This window comes from Phocoena phocoena, chromosome 16 (genome assembly GCF_963924675.1).
Source record: "Phocoena phocoena chromosome 16, mPhoPho1.1, whole genome shotgun sequence".
Lineage (NCBI taxonomy): Eukaryota > Metazoa > Chordata > Mammalia > Artiodactyla > Phocoenidae > Phocoena > Phocoena phocoena.
The window spans coordinates 76,098,188-76,117,077 of NC_089234.1; the positions used below are offsets into that span (position 1 = coordinate 76,098,188).

The 18,890-nt window shown below is 38.8% G+C and overlaps 1 protein-coding gene across 1 annotated transcript in view; it reads right to left on the reverse strand.

The window, feature by feature from the left end:
• The window catches only part of RYR2 (ryanodine receptor 2), a 515,056-nt gene that overhangs the window by 286,933 nt on the left and 209,233 nt on the right, over nt 1–18,890 (reverse strand). Inside the window, exons 25-26 of the mRNA XM_065893933.1 lie at nt 16,683–16,766; nt 798–957 (exon numbers count right to left, since the gene is read on the reverse strand). Of these exons, the coding sequence (XP_065750005.1) occupies nt 798–957; nt 16,683–16,766 (244 nt within the window). The remainder of the gene's footprint in view (nt 1–797; nt 958–16,682; nt 16,767–18,890) is intronic.

The following is an 18,890-nucleotide window of genomic DNA, read 5'->3' on the forward strand; positions in this document are numbered from 1 at the left end:
GCCCTGCTGAGGGCACTATGTCACATGATCAATGTATCACCATTCTGAAAACCAAGAAATATCTGGATTCTGAAATTCATCTGGTCCCAAGGGTGTTAAATAAGGAATTGTGGGACTTCCCTAGTGGCGCAGTGGTTAAGAATCCGCCTGCCAATGCAGGGGACACGGGTTCGAGCCCTGGTCCGGGAAGATCCCACATGCTGCGGAGCAACCAAGCCCGTGCGCCACAACTACCGAGCCTGCGCGTCTGGAGCCTGTGAGCCACAACTACTGAGCCCGCGTGTAACAACTACTGAAACCCATGGGCCTAGAGCCCATGCTCCGCAACAAGAGAAGCCACTGCAATGAGAAGCCCGTGCACCGCAACAAAGAGTAGACCCCGCTCGCTGCAACTAGAGAAAGCCCGCGCGCAGCAACGAAGACCCAACGCAGCCAAAAATAAATAAATAAATACACAAACAAATAAGGAATTGTGGACCTCTTCTATTATTAGTTTATCTCGAACTTCTCGTATTTCAAAAGCTTCTCCTAAAATACAATCTCAGAGAGAGAAATGCCACAAAACCACGTTATAAATCACTGGTCTGGTAATATTCACTGTGCCCCTCGTGATAACAACAAGACTTGGGGCGGCCTGACTTCTTGAATCAGGCATTTCTGTGCATATGTACATTAAAGATATCTATATGATGTGAGTTTTACAATGGTCATTACTTAATCTCTCCTGTTACAAATTATAGTAATTCCTACTTAAGTCAATCTCAGAGTATGTGCTGTAGAGCTAAATCCCCACATACCTGTTGGATGCCATAGGTCCAGCCCTGCCGGATTCGATCCCGGGCCCACACGTTATGAGCATTTTCCGCCAACTTGTCCACCATCGCTTCCTGAGATGGGGTGAGCTTGATAAAGCTCAGGTCCATCGGGGCAGGCTTGTATCCACTTGTCAGCTGGTAACTACAAAGCAAAGCCAAAGAAATATATAATGGGCCTGTCCAGAAAAGTCAAGGTTGAAAAATCCCTATAATAGCCTGTTAATTCCAATTGTTCCTAATTCTTACTGTTCCATAAACCACAGTGATGACCAGTAGTAATGTGTTCAGCAAGCCTGAACCCCTTTCACTTAAGCTAAAAACTCATCAGGTGCAAAGGCCACACGATCTTTATGTTTTCATTTTCACACCAATAAAACAGAAATGAGGCAACACCTGTCTCTCAAAGTTGAGAAGGACTTATCTTTGTTTGTGTTCCAAACAGCTGATGCTTTTTTTACAGGATAAATCAAAGTATCGGTAATTAAAACATCTGATAAATTTCTCTTCCTGTTAAGCCCTCATTTTTCTTCAACATTTACGTGTTATATTAAAGTAATATTTATCTCATAAATCTGCATATGCTTTCAGATACTAGCTATTCATTATTCTACCGGGGAATTTTAATGCATTTATACATTATTTCCCTACTGCTGTTCCTAGTTACATAATTTAGGAAGCCTCATGATAAGATAGACACTAGGAAATACCAGCCATATAATCATCTAAAATATGATTAAGGCCTGGATTTTAGGGAACTCATACCAGAGACTATTTCCACACTCTGAGCCGGAGAGGAAAAGTATTAAAACAAGTGTAAGTTTTAACCTTTTGGGAGAAATATAAAATTGAAAATAAAAGGTTTTCAACCGACATATATTAGGGCAATAGGACTGCTCTGCTACAAACACACACACACACACACACACACACACACACACACACACACACAGCTGTCTCATCTAGTTAACTAGAGAGACTGGCACAAAGTCTGCTGTACAGTTGCTTCTCTTTCATTCTCTGTCATTGTTGTGTCCCCTACAATCAACTATGCTTTGAGGTCGGGATCTGCTTCTGATCCATTTTTCTAATTGTCCTTATACTTAAAAGAGTACCTGGCAGAGAGCAGCCTTTCAGTCTACAGTTTTTGAAAGAATTAACTTTATTTACAGAATGAATATAAAGAGATATCCATCTTCATCTCAAAGATTCTCCTTTGGTGCAAACAAGGTAAAGAAAATTCACCAGATAATTAAGCTAAGTTTAAGAAATTATCAGAGCATGAGAAAATGGTCTTTAAGAAACTATACATACTCTTTCTTCTTCTAATTATTCTGGGCTATGGCTAGCCTGATTACAAGGTAAGCTCCTTAACAGCAAGGAGTTGAACTGCTTTGCTCCTAGCTATTTCCAAGAACTAGAATAGTGCCTGATACGTGGTAGATAGTCAATAAAAATTTGTTAAATGAATCCATGTACGACAGCAATAAACAATTTAAGGTTGAATAAAGTTGACTTTACCTTAAATACTCCTACTTCATTATAAGGCATCTTCTATTTTATAAATGATTTATCTACAGGCAAAAGTTTTAGAGAATATTTTGTTTGGTTTAAATAGATCAGGTTGGCCTGGCAAGTGCAAAAATTATGGCTAATTACCACCTTATGTCACTTCATTTACATCCATGAGCTAAATTTATTGACATGAAATTTTGTTCTGTTTTAAATCAGAACTCTGTATGTTTGGGTAATTAACAATATTTTTTCTTTGTTTTTCTATAAAGAAGCCACATGGGATTTCTGTAATCACTCACACAAGTCACTGTAGTTTATAGAATTTTGATGTTTAAATGGACAAATCTGTCAACTGTAAGCACAGCCTATATACAAGTTCTCACTCGGAAAATAATTTCTTCAAGAAGAGCTCTCAATGCATTTCAAATGCACCAAGAGGTGATCAAGCCAGCATCGTCTAATTTCCAAGTTTAACATTATTTGCTAGAAGCAGGGTTGGAGGTAATGATAAAGAATTTGGTCTTTTGCATACAGCTGGCCAGTAAGCAAATGAAAAGATGCTCAACATCATTAAGTATTAGAGAAATGCAAATCAAAACTACAATGAGGTAACACCTCATACCAGTCAGAATGGCCATCATTAAAAAGTCTACAAATAACAAATGTTGGAGAAAATGTGGAGAAAAGGGAACCCTCCTATATATTGTTGGTGGGAATATAAATTGGTACACTCACTATGGAAAACAGTATGGAGGTTCCTCAGAAAACTAAAAACAGAATTACCATATGATCCAGCAATCCCACTCCAGGCATATACCAGGACAAAACTGTAATTCAAAAAGATACATGCACCCCTATGTTCATAGCAGCACTGTTCACAATAGCCAAAACATGGAGACAACCTAAGTGTCCCTCAACAGATGAATGGATAAAGAAGATGTGGTACATATATACAATGGAATACTACTCAGCCATAAAAAATGAAATAATGCCATCTGTAGCAACATGGATGCAACTAGAGATTATCATACTAATTGAAGTAAGTCAGAAAGAGAAAGACAAATACCGTATGATATCACTTATACGTGGAATCTAAAATATGGCACAAATGAACCTATCTACGAAAACAGAAACAGAATCGTGGACACAGAGAACAGACCGTGGTTGCCAAGGGGGAGGGGGGTAGGGAGAGGGAGTTGGGAGTTTTTGGTTAATAGATGTAAACGATTATATACAGAATAGATAAACAAGGTCCTACTGTACAGCACAGAGAACTACACGCAATATCCTGTGATAAACCATAATGGAAAAAAATACAAAAAAAGAATGTATATATGTGTATAACTGAGTCACTTTGCTGTACAGCAGAGATTGGCAGGACATTGTAAATCAACTACACTTCAATTGGGGAAAAAAAAACAACAACTTGGTCTTTTGTACTCTCCCATCTTCCCACCTCTATTTCTCACCCTCCTCTTGACTTTCCCCACAATAACCCAGCACATGGTAGCATAACAGTACACAATTCTCTTTTTTCTCTCATTTTCCAGTGGTCCTAATTCCTCCTACCTGTCGCAGAGGATACACATACGGTCAAGTTCGGAAGCTAATCTATGAATAGTTGACTAGAGCCTATGCTACCTCAGTGAGGGATATATGCCCTCTAAAAGAGGAAAGATCATGGTAGACTTGCCAGCCATGTCTTACATGGCATGGGGAGGAATTTTTGAGGGGTATTTTCTATAAAAAATTATAGATAAGTTTTACTAATCTACAGTAGGACTACACATTCTACTATGTCTATAGTATATATATAGAGTATATGTATATATGATAATATTGGCATAAGCATTTCTCTTTATTTTCTAAATTTTCCTCTTCCTATACAGAACATCTACTAATGTTGCTTCAATTTGTGATCACAAGGAAAACCTACGGAGACACATTTGCATCTGTTGATTTGAAATAACACAATAATTAGTTCATACTCATTTTCAGATGTAGACTACGATTCATTTTACTTGCTTTTCTTCATAGCCCTGTGCAAGAAAGCATTTCAAGTGGTTCTTTTAAATGGTCAATAGTCCCATCCAAATTAAAGTCACTAATTCCCATTTCACCTGAACCTTATTTCCACACTGTTTCACCTCATCTTCTATAGTAAAAATACAAATATCTTTGAAATTAATAGACTTTGACCTCAGTAGGTTGATAAAAATGATGACTTCATGAATGCTTTAACCAGTGGCATCAATGAGGACTTACAAGACCATTTTTCTTTATGTGAGACATGACAAAGTATCAAATCATTATACCAAAATGAGATTTTTAGAAAGCGCATAGAAGTACTTCGGCAAATAATGTCCATTTCATCTTATTAATACAAGTTAATTAGGTACATAAAGATCAACTAACTACTAATATAAACTATTTCCTTTTTGTGATTGAAAACGAACAAAGAACAAAGCTTTTGAATAAAATGTGACTGATGTGAATCTTGGAAGCTGAATGGTTCCAAGTAAAGCTTCAGGTTGACTTCCAGAGATTTAAAAGAAAGAAAGGAAAGACTGCTACAACAATTCTTGGGAAGTAGAATTCTGTAGGCCAAATAATAGGGAAAAGGTATGTCATTAGTAATTATATTAATACAAAATATATATAGCTCAGATTAAAGACATCTCTGTATTACAGTCTACCTTCTCAAGCTTTCTGGGAAAATTCTGCCAGAATCAGTTAATAGATCTCTTTCTTCTGCCATCTATTTGCCTAGTAGGTGTAGTTTTTTACTTCCCTAACTTTAATATGCAAAGTTGCAGTGCTAACAATCATTTTGTAAATTTAGGTTATGAGGAATATATATGGTATTAAACAAACACATTCAATACATTCATTTCCAAAACATCAAAGTTCTTTTGTAGTTATTAGCTCTTAGTTTTATTTTGATGTAGTATATAATGTAATAATTTTTTTTTTTTTTTTTTTTTTGCGGTACGTGGGCCTCTCACTGCTGTGGCCCCTCCCGTTGTGGAGCACAGGCTCCGGACGCGCAGGCTCAGCGGCCATGGCTCACGGGCCCAGCCGCTCCGCGGCATGTGGGATCCTCCCGGACCGGTGCACAAACCCGTGTCCCCTGCATCGGCAGGCGGACTCTCAACCACTGCGACACCAGGGAAGCCCAATAATGCAATAATATTTTTAAAGTGAGATTAACAAATTACATAAACTCTCTGGGCGTCAGTTTTCTTACAGTATAATTTATTTTTAAATACGTCTTTGCCTGAAAAAAAGAAAACCCTCCTGGCAAACTGCCATTTTCATTTGCATCAAATTACCAAAGATGTAAACAAAAAATTGGTAATACTTAGCCCTACTGAGGAACTGCCATGTGAAGCAGCAGTTCAGTTTTGTGCTTCATTCCCACCTGACCCACATTTTTTTCTAAGCAGGAATTCTAAATGAGCCTTTGAAAAAAGTGTTCAGTAGAATATCACTTAAGGGCCAATTAAAGTGGTGCAACAAAAATGTGGCAGAATACCAAAAACACTAAGGAACAAGCCTTTTCTTTTTTTCCAGCCTCTCCCACCTCTCAAGCTTACTTGTTTAGTATGAATCAGGTTAAATGAAGCTTGGAAGTCATTACGTTGTGAAAGATGCACGGTAAACATGAAAAGATTATGTCCAAGTTCAGTGGATGTTAGCTGTAAATTTCAAAACCAAATCAGCGCTTCAAGTACCTTGGAACAAATGGGGAAAATCTCAGATGACTGCACACCAGAGATATTAAGAACAAGTTTTGCTGGAAGCACATCTATCAAAAATGAATACTGCACTGACATTCTCACAGAAAGGACATAGAGAATATTCAAAAACCCTTCTCCAGAAAACAAATACAGGAGAATAATTTCAGTGTGGAAATTAGAAGGGAAAAGGGCAGGGATCTATTTCTTCTACTACATTTCTTCGTTTTGTTTTGAAATAAATGTGTAATATGATGATATGCCCTGTGTGTCCCCCACCACTAATTCCTTTTTTAACCCAAGGCCTTCCTGTACCTCACAGCCTGTTTGAAACAAAACCAAGAGAGGATCATTTCAAGAGAGACCAAAAAAAAGCCATTCTTGGCTTTTGGATTTTTAAAATAGGCTTTGAAAATTCACTGCAGAGACAACAGTCTTTAGAGAAAGGCCTTCTGATATTAAAAGCTCTACTTATGGATACCAAAAGCGCAAGGCCCTGATGTGTCGGAACATAAAAGGAGACCAGATAAAGAGTCCAGTCTGTCCAGCCCCAGACAGCCTGAATGTTCCAGAGCCTGGAGGAGAGGAGAGCTGGAGGGAAGCCAGGGCTCTCCATCCCCCTGCCCAGATGGAGACCAGACAGATCCAGAGCTGAGGGGAACTTCTGTCTTGCTTACCAGATTGGACCCAGGAGGATGGCCAGGTTCCAGAATCTCCCACACCTCAACCCTTGTGCAGCAGTTTCAGGAGAACAGGTTTGGCAACAAACCAAGTGTAGGCTGTCAGGCAACCTTCCCTCCTCCCTCCACCAAGACACTGCAGTCCCCAAGTTGCCAGAGAGAGCATTCCCAGGTTTCCAGCCTCCTCTTAAAGAGGCATGAGTGAAGCTAAAAGCAGAGCAAGGACCTGGAGGACTCAAAAAGAGATGGGGAGGGTCCCAGCGTGTGGTCCAAAGATCAGTCAGGAAAACACGCATCCCATAATGAGGCAGGAGATAGATGGGCCCCAGGCCAGCAGCTGCAATCTGTCCCCTGTGGACAGGTACTCCAAGATGAAGACAAGAGAAGGAGGATAGTAAGAGGAGCTGAGCCCTGCCCAGATAAAAACGTAGAGAGACCACATTTTCCTCATTCTCGAATCCAAGGAGGCCTTCTCAACTACACATGCACGGAAAGGCTCCTCGGAGGTCAAAAAGGGAGGGCGCGCCACCCCATGGTAGGTGATGTCAACATACCCATAGGCCTCTTCGCTAGAATCCATGTTGGCTAAGAGACGCACGCGCACACACAGGGGAGGACCCTGAGTTGAACCAAATACAGACTCAGACCCAGGCAAAGCAAGGTGATTGGCCACAGGAAACCCGGAAGAAATGTCCCATATAAGTGATTCAACCTACCACGGGGGCACGACTCTTTCTCTGCATCTGCCCGTGGGAGTCTATTCATACGTACCCTTTTTCCTCCTAATAAACATTTTACCTGTTTCACTACTTTCCATCTCTTTGAGGGAATTCATTTCCACAAAGCTGATGGGCCAGGGGCCTTGTCACTGATCGCTGGTCTCGTGGTTAGGATTCAGCGCTCACTGCCACAGCCCGACTTCAGTCTCTGGCCAGGAATCAAAATCCTGCTTCGAGCCGCTGCAGGCCGAGGCCACCCGAGATCCGCAGGATGCCAGCAGAGACGAACGAAGACAACTAACGAAGACTTCCCTTTGGCCAAACTTGAGTCAGGCTCCTCTGAGCCCTCTTTCTGACCTGGCCTCTGACCTTGGGCTCTGTCCTTGTTTCGTTTAGTCCAGTTTTAGCAAGAATCCTGCTAGGTCAGGTTAATGGAAATCCCCCACCTGTGACCTCTGACCCCACTCTTCATCCCCCACCTTTGATATCCTATCACTCTGGTCTGCCTTCAGCAAGAACCCTATCAAGTTGGTTTTACCAGAATCCCCCTTTTCCTTAATGCTTCCTCTTAGTAATTTTCCATCCACTGTCCCCCACTCTGGTCCTGAGCTACAAATCCCCGCTTGTTCTTGCTGTATGTGAATACTGAGGTCTCTCTTCCCCTATTGCAACAGTTCTGCAATAAAATTTGCCTTTATGGCTTTAACTTCTGTCTGGCTCTAGTTTTCTTTGATATAATTCAGCCCCTGACAGCAAACTCAAAAGAGAATGCCCAACGATCCAATGTCCCCTCCCCATTAGGTGAGTGTCCAAAACAGACGTATAGTCCTGGGAGTAAGACGGGGGTACACCTTGAATTCAAACTTAACAAATATTCATTCTGTAGTCGAAATATTTCAGGCCCTGCTCTAGGAACTAATAGCACTGAATAACATGGACAAACAATCTGTATCTTTATAGAAATTACGTTTAGATGATGAATCAGGCAATAAACAAAGTAAACATAAAATAATAGTATGTCAGAGGATATAAGTGTCGTGAGGAAAAACCAAGTAGAAAAGGAAGCATGAGAGGAAGTACAATTTAAAATAGGGTGCAATTTTAAAGAGGTAGAGAAAGGCAGCTTGGAGAAGATGACCTTTGAATCAAAACTTAAAGGTGAGAATAAACACAGAAAACAGTGATTTTAATGGAGTTTGTACTGAACAGACAAGGATTAGGTTTCCACTATCAAGCTGCATTCTGGCTGCAAGGCCCATTGGGTTTAAATATGAAATTAAGTCCGACGAGAGCAAATGAAGAACATTACACATGAGCACATTTTAAAATGTGTGGTCTGTGGAATTTACTCGCTACACATAAAAAGCGTATATAAATATTTTTTTCTTCACATCACAGTGTTCATCCTCACAGGAAAAAATCCAGCTGCATTTGTAACAGTATTTTTCATTTAGGTAAATATTTACATACACTGAATTTTGTGCATGTGTTTGTGTCTATATGCACAGTATAAATACGGGTCTGCACATTCGGTATCCCTCTAAGCATTCATTTCCGAAAGCCATTTTAAATTTACATATACATGTAAGCATTGAGAATATCATTCTTAACCTTCTATCTGCCCCAATATGCTTGAGAGATACCACTTCCCATCACTACAGTGGCTACACAGCATGAGGGGGAAGGAAGTGGTGCGCGAGCAAGGGAATTTCGTACTAGTCTTAAATACCTCTCAAAGGATTCGAACATGCTCTTCCACAATTCAACACTACCTCTTGCTTCCCAGCGATACATACAAGCAACCAGTTCCTGACCTATGTTTTGGTTTAACAGCAGAGAAGTGCTAACAAAAAGTCTGAATAAAAGGCATTGGCATTCAGACAAGAATTTTATTTTCATTTAAACCTTTACATTTTAAAAAAATCTCAGCTACTCAGGGATATGAGATACTGGGAACCACAAGCTCTGGGACTGGATTCTTTTTCAGTTGCATTTTTCTTTATTCCTGTAGCAACCGCACTCCGCTCATCAAACTCTGCAGTGGGTCAAGAGCTTAATTTTACAAGTGTGGGAAGGTTTATGAATTTAAGGACAGACAGTTATGTGCTGTACCATTCAGCTGCCTGCTGGTTTGTTTAGAGGAGGAAGAGGGAGAAAGGGAGAAATGAGCTACAATCAATCACATATTTTTTTAAAGTCTTTAAGGATTTTAAGTGAAATGATCTGTATTATCAGGGGGGGGAAAAAAAAAACACCGAACACTCAGATTGCCTATTTTCAAATAGGGAATGTAGCACATCTTTCTAACTACAGTTTGAGTGTACGCGTATCCTTAAATCTGAAATGGGTCTCTTGTAGGAAGCATATAGTTGGGTCTTGTGTTTTTATCCACCTAACCACTCCATACCTTTCGAACGGCGAATTCAATCCATTTACATTTAGAGTAATTATTGACACGTAAGGGCACACAAATGCCATCTTATTAATGGCTCTCTGGTTGCTTTGTGTTTCCACTGTTTCTTTCTCCTTCTATGTCTACTTCCGTAAACTGATTATTGTCCATGTTGGTGTGCTCTGTTTTCCCTTTCTTTGTCTTTGTGAATCCATTCTATATAGACTTTTGTCTGGTGGTAACCTTGTAAATTACATTAAAAATCGTACAGATAAAACAATCCACGTTAGGCTTATCAGCTGTCGCAACTCATCTGTGAAAGCCTATGAAGGCTCCATCTTTTACTCCTCCATCTTATATTACTTATATTATTGATATTACAACTGATATTACTGACGTTACAACTGACCTCTTTTTATGTTGTATATTCATTAATGATTTATAGCAGCTCTAGTTCTTTTTACTACTCTTTGCCTTTAACTTTTATACTATAGTTGAGTGGGTAACACAGCCCCCTAACATGGAGTTACAACTCTCTGGGTCAAACCGCCTGTGTTTCTCCATCTCCAGTGCATTGTATTCTTTCGCATGTTGTCCTGTTGCTGACCAGCATCTTTCCATTCCAGCTGGAAGAACTCCTTTCAGCATTTCTTGCAAGGCAGGTCTACTGGCGGTGAACTCCCTCAGCTTTTGTCTGGGAAAGCCTTTATTTCCCCTTCTTATCTGAAAGGTAACTTTGTTGCATACACTATTCTTGGCTGGCAATTTTAATCTTTCAACACTTTGAACATGTCATTCTACCCTCTCCTGGCCTGTAGAGTTTCTGCTGAGAAATCAGCTGACAGCCTAATGGGGTTCCTCTGTGCCTTACTTTCTTTTTTCCCCTGATGTGCTTTAAGATAATTTCTTTATCACTGATTTTTAAAAATTAATTTATCTATGTATTTATTTATTTAAGGCTGCACTGGGTCTTCGTTGCTGCACACGGGCTTTCTTTAGTTGCGTCAAGTGGGGGCTGCTCTTCGTTGCAGTGTGTGGGCTTCTCACGGCGGTGGCCTCTCCTGTTGCAGAGCACGGGCTCTAGGCATGCAGGCCCAGTAGTTGTGGCTCAAAGGCTCAGTAGTTGTGGCGCCCAGGCTTAGTTGCTCCGCGGCATGTGGGATCTTCCCGGACCAGGGCTCGAACCCGTGTCCCCTGCATTGGCAGGGGAGTTCCCAACCACTGTGCCACCAGAGAAGCCCTATCACTGATTTTTGACAGTTTCATTACAATGTGTCTTGGAGGAAGTCTTTTTACATTGGGATAATAGGGTGTTCTTCTAGCTTTATGGAGTTGTACGTCTAAGTCTGTCCCCAGGCCTGGGAAGTTCTCAACTATTATTTCTTTAAACAAAGTCCCTGCCCCCTTCTCCCTCTCCTCTCCTTCTGGAGCCCAATTATTCAGATATTTGTTTTTCTGATAGAATCTGATAGCTCTTACAGGCTTTCATCACTCTTTTAAATCTTAGTTTCACGTCCTCTGCTAATTGTATTATTTCTACATTCCTATCCTCCAAGTCATTTACTCTTTCTTCTACATGGTCTGCTCTGCTACACATGTTCTGTGTTACACTCATCTCATTCGTTGAATACTTTAGTTCCAGTATTTCTGTTTGGCTCTTTTTATAATTTCATTCTCTTTGTTAGAGTACTCCTTCCATTCATTCATTTTATTTCTGATTTCACTAAATTGCCTTTCTGAGTTTTCCTGTGGCTTGCTGAATTTCTTAATACTATTTTGAATTCTTTATCAGTTAGATCGCAATATTCCACGCCATTGAGCTCAGCTGCTGGAGAATTACCATCGTCTTTTTGTGATGCCATATTCCCTTGACTTTTCCATATTGGTTGTAGTCATGTGTTTCTGCTTTTTGCATTTGAAGTAGCAGGAAGCACCTTAACTGAGCTTTCATGTCTTTTCTGGTTCTTATAACTCACCAGGCTGGCTATCAGAAGCCTCTCTTTTGTTTTCCAGAAGGCGGTGCTATAGCTCAAGCTTGTGGTTTCTCCCTTGCCCATCCAGATGGTCTGTCTACTGGAGCTCACTCTCCTTGACCAGAAGTGTGCACAGGGAGCTGGCAGCAGAGTGGGAGGGAGGTGTGGGTTTGGCACTTGGTGAGTTAGGGGTGCCCACAGTCCTGGTAGGGAGATCCCAGGAGTGGCACTCCCAAAGGCATGTGGGTAGACTTTCTGCTGAGTGCAGTCCCTTTAAGGCCATTTGAAATTCTTATCTACTTCTATTTCAAAGTCCTCCCAGCCCCTAGCTGCAAGCTCCCACCTTAGTACTCCAGGTGCCAGTGGAGAGAAATGGGTTTCTCCAGCCAAGTCCCACCCAGCCAAGACAGTAGGGTGCTCTCATGCTCCTCTTTCTCCAAGGAAGAGATGTCTCTGCCACATAAATCAGCCTGATAACCACCTTCTTGGAGGTGGGGTGGTGCTGGGAAAAGTTTCTCCTACTGCTTCGCTGTGACCAAACTCCTGTTTCTTTTTTCGTTTGTTTTCTTTGTTCTTTTTTTCTCCAATGGTGTGTTGGCATCTCTCTTTGGGAGGGCTGGACTTCTGCAAGTTGTCTGTCACAGGTGCGTACCTGCCTGATTCACACTCACCAGATTCTGGTCCCACAGCCAGGAAAGGGGCCCAGGCAGCCTTACTGGCTTCATTAGTTCTGCAGCTTATAGGAAGGTTCTCTATCTCCTACCAGATACACTGGTGAGCAAGATTCCTCCTGGGTCCCTGAGAGCTACAGCTGCAAATTGCAGAAACCCCACAAAGGGACTCTTATTCATGTACGGGTATCTAATTCACTCATTTATAAAAGGCGGATGAAAAGGAGGAACATCTTATGCTGTCATGTTACAGACATCACTCCTATACTAGGTATTTTAGAAACTGGGGGCCTTGCAGTAAACAAAGCCCCGGCCTCTTATTGAGTGTATATTTCAGTTTAGGTGACCCAAAAGCTAAACGAATAAATAATAACAGCTGTAGAAGTGCAAGTGAAAAAATAAAGCAGGTTAAAGAAAATGATCAGAGCATTATAGATAGAATGCTTAAGGAAGACCTCTCAGAGGAGTTTATATTTAAGCAAAGACTTAAATGAAGTGAGCGTTCTTTTGTGTTTTTTTCTGATTTAAAAAGTCCTTCTCCACCTCATGGTCATTAAGATATTCCACTTGTCTTCAAAAAGTATTTTTGTTTTGTGCAATTGGGTCTTGAATTAACCTGCAAATGTTTGTGTATAGCATAAGGTAGAGACCTAACTTTTTCCTATTTTGCTAGTCAATTATATGAATACCATTGGTGGAACAGTTTTCATTTCTCCACTTATCTATAACAAGACCTTTGGCATATGTCAAATTTGTATATATGCATGTATATATTTGGGAACTCTGTCTCAATTTGTCTATCCCAATACCATTGTAACACTTCCTTCATTACCATAGTTTTATCATAAGTCTTGATATCTAGCAGAGCAAGTTTATCTTCTTTTGTAAAAGACTTCTAGATATTCTTGAACCTTTGAAATTCCACATATATTTTAGAATAGCTTAGCAAGCTGCTTAAAAACCTCTGTTGGCGGAATGACTGGAATAGTATTGATTCTAAGATTAATTGGGGGAGAACTGATATATTTGTTGTACCATCCATGATCATGATCTATCTCTATTTATTTAGACAGTCTTTAAAGACTTTAAATCCAATTTTAACATTTAGTCTACAGAGGTCTCGCACCTCTTTGGTTAGATTTCTCATCTACCTTAGGGATTTCTTTTTTTTTTCTTTCTTTCGTTTTTTTTTTCTGCACTTCTAAATGATATGTTAAAGGTACTGATCTAGCAATATTGCTGTGCTTATTGTCAACAAATAATACTGTAGATCCTCCTGAGTTTTCAATGCAATAACATTACCTGCTATTGACAACAGTATGTTTTCTTCCTTTCCAAAACTCATAATTATTTTCTTGTCTCATTGCATTGGCTATATTGAATACATCAGGTAACAGTAGTTTATATGTCTTATTCCTGAATCCTAAAGGAAAAACTTTGGGGTTTTACCTTATAGATTATTGGTTGCTATTGGCCTTTTGTCAGGTTAAGAAGGTTCTCTCAGATCATTGCTTGCTAAGAGTTCATATGCTTCTAAGTAAAACATTTTATGAAATATTTATTACTAAATATATTGGTAGGATCATATGAATTTTCTCCTTCACTCTAGTGTGAATAAATATATTTTCTAATGTTAACCCATCTTTTTATTACTGGAATAAATTTAGCTGGGCCATAATATACTGCTAAGTTTGCTAACATTTTACTTAGCATTTTTTTAAATCTATGCCCATAAGTGAAGCTGGATTACAATTTCCCTTCCTCACACTACCCTCATCTGGGCTTTATTTATTTTATTTATTTTATTCTCAGATAATAAGCTGTAAAGTGCTGCTTCTTTTTCATTTGAGATTACCCATTCTTAAATATTTGCTGGAAATCAACAGAAAAGTGGTTTGGGATGTGTGTGTGTATTTTAAACTATTAATCCAATTCCTTTAATAGCTGTAGCTCTATTAACATTTTCTTTCTTCGTGGGTCAGGTTTGATAATATTATATACAATTGCCAATATCATTCAACTTAGAAACTAATTTGTTAATTAATAAATTTTTTACAGTTTGCGGTCCCTCTTGAAAATATCCCTGTAATTGCTAAAAGAAATATTTATTTTTTCTTTTATCAATCTTTTCAGAGATTTTTCTTCCTGCTTATTAGGTTTCTAAAACATGCTTTCTCCAACTATTGCTTTAAATATGCAACTCTTACGTTTTGATATGAAGTCTTTGCCTTTGCCATTCTTATACTTTAAATTTTCACAATGATATGTTTGATCTATAAGCTATTTAGAACTATGTTTTAAAAGTTTTAAATATGTCATGACTTTACATGATTTTTTGATTGTTACTGTTATTTCCTCCGATTCAATAAATATGATATCTACAATATCAATGTCCTCATGCTGTAAAGGATGTTGAGTTTTATAAATGTTCCATGTGTTCAGTGTTCTATATACGTCAAGCTTTTAATTTATAGGGGGTTAAATTGTTATTATTCTTCATTAAAATTTATCTGTTACACATATTAGTTTCTGGGACTTGTGTTAGGAATTATCACTATGATTTTACATTTGTCTATTTATTTTGGAAAATGTATTAATATTTTGCTTCCTTGATTTTTCGAAGCCATTTGACTTGGTGCATACCTGAGCAGTATTAGCATGATGCTTATTTTTTGGATCCTTATACAGTATCCTTCTTTCCTTAATTTTGCTTTCAGAGCTGTTTTGTCTTATATAAGGCAACTGGCAGAAAGGAAACTGCAGCTTCCTTTTGAACAATATTACTTGGAACATCACGTTCTCATGTTTTTTCAACTTTTCACGTTCTGAATTTCTCGATGTGTCTCCTCTAGCTGGGTTTTATTTTTGCGAGGTGTATACAACGTGAGTTATCTTTCTGAATCGAATCTGACAATCACTGTATCTTACCTGGAGAATTTCACTGATTTCCATTTATTGAGATTAATGATATATTTGGGTGTATACCTGTCATATTTTTGTTTTTACAAATAACTATTTTTGGATACACACAAGAGAATATACTTTAAAGCGTTCTAATGAAATGAACTCCATTAACCCACCACCATGGTAAAAATTAGAACATTACCAACACCTTGTATTTATCTGTGTGCTCCTCCCCTTTCAACACCCCTGCCTATACTCCAACAAAGGTAGTTACTATCCAGAATTATGATGCCACTGCTTTAGAAAAATAGTCTTATCAAATAAGCATATATCCCTAAAAATATGTACATGTTTTATGCATATATAGTTTTGAGCCTCAAAACTAGTCCTATACTTTATATATATAACCTTGTAGGATATGCTGTTATACATATTTTTTAATGGAAGGCCTGAGTAAAAAGGTTCGGTGGCCTAAAGGACCTGCTAGAATTTGCACTCGCATAGCAAGCACATGGTTTCTACCTTAATTTTATGTTTATCTGGGGGTGACTGATAGAAATTATGGAGTGGCTACTTTGTTTTTATCTCCATGATATTACTTAGCACATGTCCAGGCCTGCCATTTACAACATGCAGGCCTCGGAAGAGTGGCTTGAATACTTAAACTAAACTAAATAAAGAAAAAGTAATAATGTGTAACAGTTATCATTTATTAAGCACTTATACTCATTTCATCCCTAAAACTTCCCGTATTAATACCTGTTAGCAGATGAGAAAGCTGAAGTTTTAAGAAGTTAAACAAGGTCACAGAGATTGTAGCATAGCAGGCAAAATAACTCCGAGAGCATCTAGTGCCTCAGTTTTCTCATCTTAAAGTGGAAATGATAACACTGACTGCATAACTACTCCTAAAATACACTTTCTTTGTAAAAATAAATAAAATTATACATCTTCTGGTGGAAAGTGGGAAACCATATCCAATCAGTTAGGACGTGGGCATGCGTGTTCACACGCACATACACAAAACAAAAATAACACACTCGTAACACACCACCAAATATTTTGTGAGCTTGTTTCCCCTCTGGGCACTGTGATGGACTCTCACCCCACCATGGCCTTGATGCAGCCTCTAGTGTAATACAGCAAGCTTAAATTTTGAATCTGAATTTTATAGCTTACGTGTAAGCAAGGTATCTAGGATTCCATCAAGAGTTTTTTGGGTGCAGTAACACTAAAGTAAGGCACAGACTATTTCACATCGCTTAGACATTCAACTTACTTCTTCGGCAGCTTCATTTTTTTCACCTTTTCTTCGGTGTGTTCATCTGATATACCCACATGACATCCTAATGCCGACAAAGTCCTGGAAAAGAAAACCAGACATAAGCTGCAACAATTCCTTCCCTATGTCCAGAACAAGCCAACGTAACAGCAGCAGTCCACCTCGAATGCAGAGAGAAGTATTTTGTTTTAAAGCAAAAGGAAAGCTTACTTAGTCGTAAATTATTTACTGTTGAGTAATGAGTAGGACATTTGAAAATTAAATGTTTCAATTCAAACACAAAAAGGAACATATTGAAAAGTAAGTCTCTCTAAAATCCCTTCCTTCTATTCCTGTTTCTTTCCCTAAAGGCACTGATTGCTACGAATTCCTGAATGTCCTGCTACAATCTATGCATATTCTAAAGCAGCTGTGTGTGTGTGTCGTTGTTGTTTCTGCTTTCCTCTTACGCATTGGTTATGTGTAAGAGTTCTCCACAATTTGCTATCTTGACTTTACAATATAACTTTGATATATGACTTTGACTTACTGTCCTTCATATAAAGCTGGTTTATTTTTCAATAGGTCTGAAGTGTCCCATTCACTGAGTGTGTCATAATGTCTTACCCAATTCTCTGTTCACTATCTTTTGTTATTACAAACAATGCTGCAATGAATAACCTTATACATTTAAATACATGTACTATATCCTTCATCTGTAGGATAAATTCCTAGACATGCAATTACTGGGTCACAGGGGTGGTACATTTCAGAGTTTGACAAATATTGCCAAATGTCTATAGAGCTGGTAATCATTTATATTTCCACCAGCAAGGTATGACACTGCCTATTTCCCATACCTGGCCCAACACAGAGTTATCAATTAATATGCTAATGAGATGTCTCATTTACAGTTTTAATTGGCATTTTTCTTCATATACGTGCCCTTGAGCACCTTTTTCGTATGCTTTGGCGATATCTGTATTTCCTTTTTTCTGTGAAAACATTCCTTGTTCACTTTTCTGTTAGATTTGGGTTTCGTTGTGGCAGTTCAGAAGCCCTTCAAATATATGAGATATGAGTTACAAATATTTTCTCCAGTTTGTTATTTGTCTTTTTACTTTCTTTATGCTGTTCTTTCTAGGCAGAGCTTTAAACTTGTTTTTATATAACTGAAATTTTCTATCTTTCAAAAATGGCTTCTGAGTTTTATGTGATACTTAAGAGATTTCCCAATTGTTAAATCACTTGAAGTAACCGTCCTTACTTTTTTGACGGGGAAGGGGTGGAGGAGGGAAGGCTATATGTCTTAAGGTAGAGATTTAACTTTATTTCCCAGATGGATACCCAGATCTGCACAAAATATTTACTGAATAATCCATTTTCACCACTTACTTGAAATGCTACTTTTATGATACACTGAAGTCCCCATATGTTTTTAAATCCTTTTCTGGACTTCCTAGTCTAGAAAATTCTCCCTCTCACATGACACATGGGGGTTCCAATTGGCCAGAAACAGTTTATCCAGTGTTTAGATACACTGTATTTTTTTACTCCCTTTAATGAATAAGCTTTTGCTGATTTTCCCAAGAAAGATCCTCACCATTCACATTTAGAACTCAACCGTATAAGTCCCCAGACTTAGGTAGAACAACACCCTTTACTATTCATGACAATGAGTGGTTCCACCTATCTCAACAGAATAAGATGCAACTGCATAAACTTTGTGGATGACAGAATTTCTAAGGTGGGTCAGTTGCAAAAGGAAGGTAGCAAGTATCTAAAATCCATCTATACTTACCCTCCATCACATTTAAAAAATGACAATATGGAGACAGATATAGATACACACACACACACACACACACACACACACACTGTTACCAAGTTAAATTTTAGGTTATATATGGCAAAATTGAGATGAGCCCGTGAAATTACCTTTGGAGTGTGAAACTGCAAAAATATGGATAGAGCAAGAGCTAACTGAAGCTATGAAATTATCTAAAGAATGTGCCGCTTCAGATGAGACTGACTGGCAACAGAAGAATCAAAAATTGACTCACAGAACAAACACAGGCTATGCTTATTCAAACACTGTCCAAGGAACAGGCAGTTTCCTGCCATCATCCTGCATTCATTTATCTATTCAGTAAGTATCTCTTGAAAGCCAGGTCCTGTGCTAAGTTCTGGGGATAAGGCTACAGGCCGGTGAGGACCAAGACAAAA